This window comes from Podarcis raffonei, chromosome 2, assembly GCF_027172205.1.
Source record: "Podarcis raffonei isolate rPodRaf1 chromosome 2, rPodRaf1.pri, whole genome shotgun sequence".
NCBI classification, from domain to species: domain Eukaryota; kingdom Metazoa; phylum Chordata; class Lepidosauria; order Squamata; family Lacertidae; genus Podarcis; species Podarcis raffonei.
In genome coordinates, this window is record NC_070603.1 from 49845030 (window position 1) to 49857575 (window position 12546).

A 12546-nucleotide genomic window follows, 5' to 3' on the forward strand; every position below is an offset into this window, starting at 1 on the left:
ATGTTCACATCTTCCCCTAGTAGCCTACGCTCTTTAGCTTTAATCCCCTGGCTCCCATCACTTCTGTCAGCCTTGAGGCAGTACAAGCACATAAACTCATCCTGTTTCTGCTGAACCTTTTGGAAGTTAGAGGGAAAGTTAATCCTGCAAGGCAAGGAGTGCGTCAGAATTGCCACCAGCATTACCACCCTGATGGATCAGGCTCAGTTCCCAGGCATCATGCAAGGTGGAAGGAGGACATGATTTATTTAAAGTATTCCTTTTAGTTGCTTCTGAGGGCTGTGCTGTGCTCCCACAAGGTGACACACAAACAGGAGCAAGGCAAGATCAAAAGATATAATAGCCATACTAGGAAGACTACTATATACGTTAAGAAGCTACTCGGTAACGCCTAAACTAATTAGGCTAAACACAGTATCGAAGAGGAAAGTCTTCAGTTTTCACCTAAACAGCTGTACAAGACAAGATGGAAGTCAATAGCTAGGGAGTTCCATATTTTGGGGGCCCTGTTTCTTCTGTTTGCCAACCTAACTGAGCTTAATGGTGAGCACTCACAGAAGATCCCTGAGGCAAATCTTAACCAATTGGCAAGATTATATGGCAATGTGACACAGCCATCTCTGCCAGGTGGGCAAAGAATCCACTCATGATCATTCTGCTGCTGACAGTGTGCGTTCCCTCTGCTTTGATCTGTCATGGTGCCTTGGGTTATCAAGATGAGAAGGACAGTCTTAGGACAGATACAAAATTGCATCAAACAAGTGAGCCCTTGCTATAAAATGGTGCAGCATCGATAGTTTCAGTTCAGCGCCCTCCTCCAGCATACCAGACAGTATGACAAGTCTGGTAAAAACAACAACAACAATACCCTGTGCATTTCACTAAAAATAAATGCAAAAGTAGCAGTGAAAGAAAACAATCTAAAGATAATAATAGCATAGAGGTGAGAATACAATTTAACACCTACTGCAGCTAAACAACACTTTCAGTTGCCAAACATTAAAATAAACCAGCTTCTTAACAACATAACAACATATATGTTGAATGACAGAGAACAATTAATAACACTTTAACAGTCCATTACAGATGAGCAACACTTTCAGTTACCAAATGCAATTATTCTTTCGGCCCTCTCTTCCACCTGGTTCCCGCCCCCCCCCCCAAAGAGTCAGCACTCCATGGCTATTCCTCTTTTTCAGTTTCCACCTAGCAAACCTTGGTGTTCCTGCTAACGCCTCCCTCTTGTGCATGGATGATGCCGTTTTGGCTGCCTAATCACAGGCTGAACAACAGTAATAATGAGAATAGTGATTTAACTCCAGAATCATTTTATATGATATTATATGAAAGGTAGTACAGGAAAGACCAAAGCACTTCTTCCCACTGCACATAGTTAACTGCGGAATTCATTCTCACAAGATGTAGTGATGCCCTTTATTAGATGGCTTTGAAACAAGGTTAGATAAATTTCTGGAGGATAAAGCTACAAATGGCTCCTAGCTGTGATGGATATGTTTTCCCTCCACTGTTGGAGGCTGAATACCAGTTGCTTGGAATCACAAATGGGGAGAGTGCTTTGGGGTTTCCCCTGAGCATTTGAGTGGCTACTGTAAGAACAGGATGCTGGGCCTTTGTCCTCATCTAGCAGCCACTTCTTACGTTCTTACATTCTTGTATCAGTACAGAAAGCACTTCTGCAATCAGGTTCTGCTTGTGATCTTCCCATAGGCCTCTGTTTGGCTACTGTGAGAACAGGAAGCTGGGTCTAGACAGAACTTTGGCCTGATCCAACAGGATCTGTCTGGTCTTTGACCACAAAGATTGATTAATCCAACAGGATTCTTATGTTCTTAACAGATGTTTTCAGTGTATGCCCCCCTCCCCTTTAAGAACTCAGTACAGTGGTACCTTGGGTTAAGTACTTAATTCGTTCCGGAGGTCTGTTCTTAACCTGAAACTGTTCTTAACCTGAAGCACCACTTTAGTTAATGGGGCCTCCCGCTGCCGCTGCGCTGCTGGGGCACGATTTCTGTTCTCATCCTGAAGCAAAGTTCTTAACCCGAGGTACTATTTCTGGGTTAGTGGAGTCTGTAACCTGAAGCGTATGTAACCTGAAGCGTATGTAACCCAAGGTACCACAGTACTGTTGAGATAGTTCTATGTTGCTCAGGGGACAAGCCACAGCTCAGTGGTAGTTCAGTGGTTCAATCCAGATAGGGCTGGGAATATCCCCCGCCTATAACCCTGGACAGCTACTGCCAGGCAGCACCAACACTACCAAAACCTTAATCTGATTGTGTACAAGGCAGCTTCCTATGTTCCTACATTACTTCTACCTCTTACTGTGGTTCATTTGATGTACTGTATGCTTTCACTGATAATCTAGAGAGAGGCTTAAACTCCCTCTTCCACTTTCCTCCCTGTGTGTAGGAGGTGGATATCTTCATCTTGCTGTCTTGGATGCCTTTCTGCAGTACAATGCTTCACAGCCTCGTATTGTGAGGGTGCTCAGTTTAATTTCATTTTCTTGCATTCCGTGCAATAGTCTCTGCGGGAGAAAGGAACCACATTTTTCTGATGAGGTGGTCACCTAGTTCTTGCAGTTTTCCCACTGTTGCAACAGAAGCGCATCAGTTTAAATTTACTACTTTCTGTGCCTGCATTAACCTCCAAATATGGATCAGAGCAAACAATAAGAGAAGGCAAGCTTCAGCCATGGAAGAGATAGTGTTTCCAAAATACACAGAGAAGCCAATGAGGAAGAGATCTGGTAACCACTCTTGGATGAACTGGAGACTCCCTGCCTCCTCTTAAACCAAATGTGCAGGGAATGAGGAGTGGAACAACATAGTTAACAGCCATCATCCACATGCACTGTTTCTATATTCACCTAAAGAGAAGAAGCGCAGGGCCTGGGGAAATGAGCAGAATGCGTTGCAAATGGCAGACAGACTGCTGCCAAGATTCGGTGACACAGACTGGACTGTGTCTATAGGAACAGATCTTCTTTGGCCTTTATTTCATGAATGCCTGGCAATGTGCTGGTACCCTCTGGCAGTGGATGAGAGCATAGATAAGTGTTTTCCTTTGGCTGCCTCCTCTTTAGCTGCCACTCCAGCAAAGGAACAACAGGCCAAGATCATCAAAATGCTATTTAGATGTCATGGGAACTGTCTGACATGGGCCTCAGAGTTAAGGAAAGAGAGGAATTGGGGTGTATAGCTGCTTTTTTTCTGCTGTTATGTTATGTATTTGTGTTTCTATGTTGTAAACTGCCCTATGATCTTCAAATGAAGGGTGGCATATAATTTAATTAAATAAATGAAATAAAGGAAGAAACTGCAGAAATGGGGGACGGGGGAAGGAGGACACAAACCAAATCAACTGGGTGGAAAGTTGTGTCTATGAAATGGTTATCGCCAAAGAGAGTGGGTGGTTGGTGTTGATCAAAGGTAGACTTAATACCCATGTGAATGAGAGAGAAAGGATATCTGTTACCTGTTATGTATAAGAGATGAATGAGGAATCTTGCTCTTTTTTTAGTACCTATTTTCTTTCCTTCCCCACCCCCTTCCTTCTACTTTTAGTTCCTCCTGGCCTATTTTGGATTTTCATCCAAAAGTAGAGGTTAGATTTGTATTTGGACGTGAGACCTTATAGATCAAATAGAAGCTTGTAACATCAGGGAGAAACTACATAAGGAGCCACCTAGAATATTATGGGCACCATAAACATTAAGTGTTTTGAGGGGGTGATAAAAGGGATGGGTCGTCTAAACCTAATGGATAAAGGGAGATGGGCATTTTAAATGTGATAGAACATAGATTAAGTGGTTTAAATAAACATTCTCTGCCATGATGACAAATGTCTCAAAATACACCAAATGTATGTTTAAACACTTCCATCACACTTAGATCCAGTGTGCATCAGGTTTGTTTTTGGTTTACCAATTGTGGTTTGGTTCAGCAAAACAAACCACTACCCTTGGCTTGGGTGTTATACTAACCCAGGGATGATGTTTTAGTACCTGCAGTAGGGGAGGAGTGGATCAGGAGGCATCCACTTATTCTCAGTAAACTATTAACTATGGTTTACTATGACATGTAGGTGCTGCCACTGAGCACTGTGTCTTTCTACAACCAACAAAAAAGATGAGAGGGAGAATTACAAATAAGATGAGAAAGAGATGCATAGATATATGGCCACTGTTGGACCAGCAGATTTGGAAAAGGTTGTTTTTGTGTCCTGTGAAGTGAAAATGGCAAAGCAAGCACCATCTCTATGGTTAAATTAGGACATTGCACTCTACCATTGTTGTGCAAGATATGTCTGAATTGAATTTTAGTTTTCAGAGACATTTAAGCAGCAGCATTTTGAAGGCTCAGTCATCAGTAATCAAATCCAGCTAGCCTCACATAGAAAGGAAGGTCAAAGAAAAAGATGTGTTTTCTAGTGTAGACAGTGTTGACGAAAGACTCAGTGGGATAATTAATCACACTGAGCATATCTGAAGAGCAGAGCGGAGCATAGAAGTGACACGTTTCCTGTCTAGTTACAGCACAATCTAGGTAGCATAGGACAAAGATGAAGGGAGAGGACAAAGGGACAGAGGAATATCAGAAATTTGCATGTACTTGTAAAGCAGCTTTAAGCAATAGTCAGTATTAAATGTTTGACTTGTGGTTTACAGTGGTCCAAGTATGATAACTTTGTGGAAATGGGCCGAAGTAGGCGTGAGTGTTGCTGATGTCCTTGTATGTCACAAGAAACATAGGCGGTTGATGGAATAATTGTGCATACAAAAATGAAAGACAAAGAGAATTATGGGAAATGAAGGAAAGATACCGCTAGTGCAAGCATTAAGACTAAGTGGAAAGTGACCAAGAGCCAATTCAGTTGTAACCAGGGGCAAAGTCTCTAAAGCAGAAAAGGGTAAAACACAGCTCTGTGGGGTAGGGTGTCTGCTGGTATATAATAGATATTATAATCCAAGCAAACTAAAAATATGGAGAGACTGGGGTGCACTGATGTTGGGGTTAATGACATCTTTGCCATAATATCTATTTGCAGCGTTGTTGTTGTTTTATACATTTCTCCCCACATGGCAGCAAATCACAGTATAATAAAATGCATATCTATAAACATAACATAACATAAAAAAGAGTTTAAACGCTAGCATTTAAAAGCATTTAGAAAAATAGCACCCTAATTATTTATATAAAAACAGTTTAAAACAACAGCACAAACATAACATGAGTTAAAACCTAATTCAGATACCACATGTTGGGACAGATATTGACTCCTGAAATAGCAGAAGATGAAAATGCTTTTGCTAACATACGTATTGGTGTGGTAGCAAACCATACTATACCAGCTGTGCCTAAGGCAGCTATAAGAGTAACAATGAATGGCAAGGGATAGGTGGTGCATTTATTTCCTTTAACAACTAAAGAAGCATGCATGGCTTTGCCTTACACTCTTCGGCCATTGGAGTTTTGCCTTTTTCAGCAGGTTGCATACCACAGGCCAAACTCTCATCTTCAACATTTTTGTTATGAATTAGCACACTGCCAAATTAACATAAAACAGGGATGGAGAACAGGGTCTGTAGGCGGGGTCCTCAGTTCCTCCCACCCCCATGGGCCACTTTGACAGGCAGGCAGTGCTGCCCACCAGTCAGTCGCCTGGCATCACCCATGACACCAGCTGACCCACCTTCAAAGGAAAGAACAGGAAGCTCACAGCCAATTCTTTCTTTTCTTGTTTTGCAGCCTGGCTTGAACTCAGGCCAAGCTGCAAAAGAAGATTCCTGCCAAAAAGGGGCCTGCTGGTCAGCATAAAACTTTAGAAGACATTTGTGCTGATTACATGACTTGATTCTATAAAGTATTGCTCTCTAGTTTTGTGAAAATATTTATAGGGGGGCTTTTCAAATATATTTCCGAGTTACAACCTTTATGCTACTGGTTCCTCAGGGACTTTTCTTGAGTATGTGGTTATAAAAATTGCCATCTTGTTAAATAACCTTGCAAGTGATTTCTGTTCCAAAAATGTACAACGTATTTAGTTATTTGGAGTACTGAAGTAGACAAATATTCTATATTTGTACTGGTGAAGAGATCTGCATGAAGGATGCCTTTATTTATGCTGCTGTTGACTGTTACTTAAATGGGGTTTTTTCAGTCCCTAGACTGTGTTTCTCCAAGGTTACCAAGGAAACAATGATGCCATTCAGCAATAAATACTAATTGTACTGGATGTGTACTGTGTTGATAGAACCAGGGCCCACATCAGAACATGATATATCGGAACAGGGAGGGTTCCTGGTGCTACAGTCAGGCTCAGCACCACGGGACAGCCTGCTGTTCCTACACAGTCACTGACCTCTGCAGCCAGCAGCCTGCTTACCTGTCCAGAGTGACAGCTGGCATGGATGTGTGTGTGTGTGAGAGAGAGAACAAGTGCTGACTGGGCCTGCAAATGGCAGGGGCAAAGCCAGCAGCTTCATCATATTTAATTCTGCTGGCCACACCTCTGCCATAAGAACAGATGATGGGCCCAGTCCAGCATCCTCTTCTCACAACAGTGAACCGGATGCCCATGGGAGACCCCCGAGCATAATTTGGGTGCAACAGCATGCTCCACACTTGTGCTCCCCAGCAACTTTTATTCGGAGACATACCACCTCTGATACTTTAGGTAGTACACAGTCATCACGATTCGTAGCCACTGATAGCTTTATCCTCAATGAATTTTTCTAAACTCCCTTTAAAGTCAATTTGGTGGCCATGCTACATCCTTCAACATTGAATCCCACAGTTTAACTATTTGCTTCTTGAAGAAGTATTTCATTATATCTGTCCTGAACCCCCCAATATTCATTTTCATCATGGTGTTCTCTCTATCCACTTTCTCCTGCACCTCTATCTTCTCCTGCCCCTCCCCCATCCCTCTTTTTTCTTGAACTAAAAAGTTCCCAATGTTTTAACCTTTCCTCATAGGGGAGTTGCTCCAGCCCCTTTTATCATTTTGGAGGAATTCAACATCAAGCTGCCACAAACATTTCATCATTGTGAACATTTCTGCTTGTCTGACAGAATGATATCCCCTCTTCTCCACACACAGTTCTAGGGTATCTTCCACCACCCTGAGCCAATTTGAGGGGAGCATGAGGGGAGGAGAGGGGAAAGCTCCATTGCACTAGCTGAAGTCCTTGTGCAGGCTTCTGCTACTGGAACCAGCTAGCTGAATCTGGCCCACAGTGTCTATTGGATCCCCCCTCCCCCTTTTAAGCACTAGTCCCCTTTCAAAAATATTAGTTCTTAGCCAAGCAACATGACTAACCATTACTGTTTAGAAATACTTGTGCCCATGTTTGTCTTACGTCTTTTACATTATCATTTATCCATTCTGCTTAATTGCTCACTTTCTATTTTGTGTATGTACAAGTCACCCCAAGTTTTCGAGGTTCCCTTAGGTTGTTGGAGTTTTTTTTTTTGAAGTGTGAAGTAATACTGGGTCCATGGCAGATATCAGGTGGAGGACAGACCTCTGTGTACTTGGGGTCTCTTCCTTCCAGTTAGGACCTAAGTACTTTACTTGGAGGGAAATGTGATTCCATGCAACTTGTATTTATCATCTGCATATTTTCCAAACATAGAATAAAATGATTCTTTGCCAATCTTTGATGCTCAAACTTTGAACATTCAAGCACTGGTGAGATTTCACATGCAGCCAGGGCCGGGGGGGGGGGGTAAAGCCTGAACCAAAATAGCTTCACAACCAGCTTGTATGGGTTCATTGTCACATCAAATGGCACTGACAAGAAAGAGCAAATCTCCAGCAGTAAACAGTTCATTCCATTTTTTTTTTAACCATTTGTTTCAAAGGTAACCAAGAATGCAAGGTAACTGTTTGTACATTGATAGACTAGACATGTAAATCAGTTTTTCAACCATGAGTCCCCAGATGGTTGTTGATCTCCAACTCTGTCACCTCCAGAAAGCTTAGCCTACTGGTCAAAACTAAGTTCTCTGAGGAATCAAGGCTGGAGGTTATAAATCACCTTATAAAGAAAGTGGGTGGGTACACGTGCATGTACACATGCATGTGCACACACTATCACTGTAAAAAATCCCCAGAAGCAATTCAATTTCTGTTCAGATAGGATTCTTCAATGCATATGTATAATAGCCATTACCCAGCACTGAATCAGTGACCTAAAAATAAAGTTACAGCCTTAAGAACCCAAACTATAAAAGCAATGGCTCATCACCGAAGTCAATTTTTCTCAGATAAGACTTACCTGGATATTACTATTTAGAGCTTCAGCAGTCTAAGGCAAAATCTTTTTCTCCACACATCATTCAGTCTTACTGCCTTCAAAATTTGTCTCAGTTCTTTATTTTCAGAATAACTCAGAATTAGCCACGTTTTTTTCTTCATAGTAAATGACTGTATTTTTCACCCTCATTAAACAAGTAGGTTTTATAATTGTGCAGAAAAAAAATAGTCTGGTAAGGCTGCTACTTTAAAACATAAATAAAATGTAAGGTTTATTCATGCCAAACAAAGCCATTCTAAATCTAGATTTTATATGTGGCCCAGATGGAGCCAGAACTTAACACTAGTACATGCTAGCTCATGCTTGGACTGACTAACTTGGAGAAGAAGCAGGAAGGAAGGAAGGATACTTGAAAGGGAAGGAATCAGGGAGTGGCACAGACAGGTTGCCTTTCTGTCTATGCCTCCCCCCCTCCCCAGTTCAGGAAACTTACTGCATGTGTTGTTGCTTTACTCCCAGCAATAATATCAAAACCTGACTTCTCAATAATACTTTAATAGGGCCAGTCATCTTTATGGGGGGGGGAATACTATGTTTTCAGTCTGTAATGTTGTCTTAATTTCTATAATCACCAAGCTGTTGGTAACCGTCAATGTTCTTAAATATTTAAATGGTTGGTGTGGGGGACATATTTTCCTTTATGTGCACAGTGGTTAAAGGTTTTACCTTCTTTCCCTGAACAGTTTGAAAACGAAATCATTTTAAAATTGGACCACGAAGTGGAAGGAGGCCGTGGAGATGAGCAATATCTGCATTTGTTTGAATCAATGTAAGTACAAAGAAGGGGCAAATCCTTAGTTTTGGGGTAGGATTCAGTCAATGAGCCCCATCAGTGGAAGTCCTGCACAAGGACTTCCATTTGTACAAATGGGCTTTCCACTCTTCTTTTTCCACACACATCCCAAAATTGGTTCAGGGGGAATGTTGTGTGGGAGAACCTCCAGAACAGCACACAGTGGGAGGAGAATGGAGCTTGTTCCATCCAGTAAGTTGGAATGCTTGCCCTGACAGAACAATCACTTGCTTGCCCTGACAGAACAATGTTGCATGCCTCCCACAATTTTTAAGGTTGTTATATTTTAAAGTTGAACATTTGTTTTAAGTATGCTCCATATAGTAACTTATTTATTGTACTTCTCCCCTGTTCTTACATGGGTCTTCCAGTGGTCTCCTAGAATATGGCCACCAGATCCACCTCTGCTTAGCTTCAGCTATGCAGTCACACAGGGTATTCCTTGATGGGGTGTGTGTGTGTCTTAAATAAACATAGGTCTGTTTAATAACTGCAATCTTCCCTCCTTTTCTTAACATGTGTGGATGGGTTCTGTTTCTAGAATGGAACCGAACAAGCATAAGAGCAAAAGTATAGTAGTGGCTTTGTTACCTCAACTTGTCACCCACCATAATTCTGGCCATACTAGGAAATGGATAATTACTTCTCTTTTTCCCAAGGTAAAGATATATTCTTATTATCTAAGGGAGCTGTTGATCTCAAAGGCACAGTTTCATCACAGAAACAACAAATTATGAACTGCATCATCTCTTGACTTTGCCTTCTTCGTTGCTGTGGCCTACAACTTTCTGCTTTACAAAATAATACTTAATTTTCATGCTTAACTCTGAACATGCTCTTTGACAGTTGAACTGTGAATCACTTTATCAAAGAGCAGCCTAAGAATCAGAAAAGAATTAATACATATGCAACTAGAGGTCTGTGCATAGAGGTCACAGAAGAAGTGTGGACAATAATGTTGAAATATGCAAATCTCTTATTTCCTGAAGGGCAGAACCATTACAAACTACATACAAACTTTCAGGTAAATTAAGTCTTTTAAGGGAAAAATAAGTTTAAGCAGAATACCTCAAGAATCAGAAGACAAACATCCCCAACATTGGTCCTTTTTGGAGGCAGAAATTTCAGGAAAGAGGTTAAATATGTCTGTGGAAATATATCAGCTTGGAACGTATAAAATGATGATGATCTGCACTTTCAAAATTATAGAGATTCCTGGAGAATGCCACAGAAAGCATTGCAGTATTTCACCCTGACACTTCTCAGTGCTGCTCAATTGAATTGTTACATGAGATGACAGAATCTAATGAAATTCACCTTGTTATAGATTCCCATCTATATTATTTCTGCCAGATTGGGAATAGCCAGAGTGAATAATTGGGGACATGACCCCTATTTTGTTCTGGAGTATCCCAGAAACATTGTGCCACCTGAAGTCAAGCTGTGGATAATAAGTTGTTTGTTTGTTTGTAAAAGCAATAAGACGGAATATCTATTTATTTAATTTGCTTTGGCTCATAGTCTGCTGCTTGATGCTTGTATTTTGCCCTTTTTCAGAAGGCAGGACAGGTAACATGTTAGACAGGAATAGAGCTACTCTGTCCTAAAGTAATGGTTTCAGATGGTCTGATGTATACAGAACACATTCCTCCTTATAACTCTCAAAAGTTAAAATGTGGAGAATTGCATTTCTGAAAATACTTCCATGTCAAAAACTCCCTCCTGCAAAACCTATTTAAGACCAATATGGGAAGAATATGCCATACCATGAATTGTGTCCTGGAGGTCAGAAGTTATTCAACTGATATACCACTGAAGATGGAAACAATAGAAATTAAGTCAAATGCTGTTTTAAATATAATAGATTGCACTACACAGTAATACTGCAATCCAATAACCTTAGGAAAAAAGAATGTGGCACTGGGTCACTTCAGAACACAGGCTGAGGATAGTACAAGGAATGTTCCTCCGTGTCAAATATGCCCTTTGTATAGGAATGCAAAGCACTGCACGCAGTGTTTTAGTGAAAAGATGCTGCTATAGTCCACTGTCCCTGGTGTGCTAGATTACAGAGAGCAAGGAAAAATGTTTACATCTCTATGGAACTTTTCTCAAGGAGAAGAAAACTCAATATGCTTACGAGGGAGAAATCAATTTAAATTGAACCAAAAGGGTAATTAGGATTTGACCACGGTTGTTTTTCACTGTCACCATGGAGCGAGTTTGAATCTGCAGCTGTGTCATTAGAGTGGTCTTGGAATTCTAAAGCCTCTGACAGCATGGCCACTGGTGAGGGATGTTGGGAACTATAGTCCAACAACATCTGAAAGACCACAGGTTTCCCACCTTTGCCTTTGATGGAAGAGCAAGGTGCAAGTGAACTACGAAAGGAAGCATAAATAAATGTCCAGTGTACAGAGTAGCTCCTCACATTCATTATGGAAAGCCCACATATTAGGATGAAAGTTAGATTATTATGTGGAGGTAACATTAAATACCTATTAAAACATAATGCCGTGATATCTAATGAAAATGCAAGATTGCAGTTTCTAAAGAATGCCAATGAATTACAAAATATATTTGCATATGTAAAATATACTAGTGCATTACAACACAGCTTTGCATTTAAATGAACATTGCTAATGAAGCCCAGGGAAATCAAGAACTGTACATACTGCAGCAAAGCAACAATTCAAGACATGCAGGATAATTGCGTTTTAAGACGGTGAAGAATGAAACTGAGCATTTGCTAACTTCTTGTCATTATTTTCCAGTGCAGTGTCCCTCATAATTTCCATAATTTATCAGACTTAAAATCCTTAATGGACTTGGTTAGTTGCTGCTGCAGTCACTTAAAAGCTAGATCAGAATATAGGAAGACAGGATGCTTTAACAGGATGTGACTATAATGGTGCAAAAAGAAACATCACCAGCCTCTCACTTTGTCAGAGCCCATGAATCCCCTGCCTCACATTAAAGCAAAGCCGGAAGACATGAAGAAAATACATTCAGGCAGCACTGTAGTGTCACACATTCAATGACTCAAGACTGAAAATTACCCTGCTGTACAGAAGCAGCTATCCTATCTTTCCAGTGCATTTTTTCACTGAAATGGTAGTGAAAAGGCAGGATAGGACTGGCAGGATGGGCAAAACACCCCCATGAGATTTCCTCCAAATGATCATATTAAATTCATTTGCAACTGCCGCAGACCTTCTGCACACCTGATCAAGGACAGCAAGTACTTTTGTGAACTGTAAGTACTTATGCACAGAGGATTACAACAATTTGTATGACCATGGCATAACTGACTGCTGCTGCCATGGGTTCGCTGTAGTGTATGCATGTACTTCTAGTTCACACAGTATTTCTAGCACATAATCACAGACGTGCACAAGTTGGGTAACAT

General features: G+C 41.0%; 1 protein-coding gene across 1 annotated transcript in view; it reads left to right on the forward strand.

The window, feature by feature from the left end:
• DOCK2 (dedicator of cytokinesis 2) overlaps nt 1-12546 on the forward strand; it is a 263188-nt gene that overhangs the window by 206712 nt on the left and 43930 nt on the right. The window contains exon 34 of the mRNA XM_053376513.1: nt 9028-9113. Coding sequence (XP_053232488.1) covers nt 9028-9113 — 86 coding nt within the window. The remainder of the gene's footprint in view (nt 1-9027; nt 9114-12546) is intronic.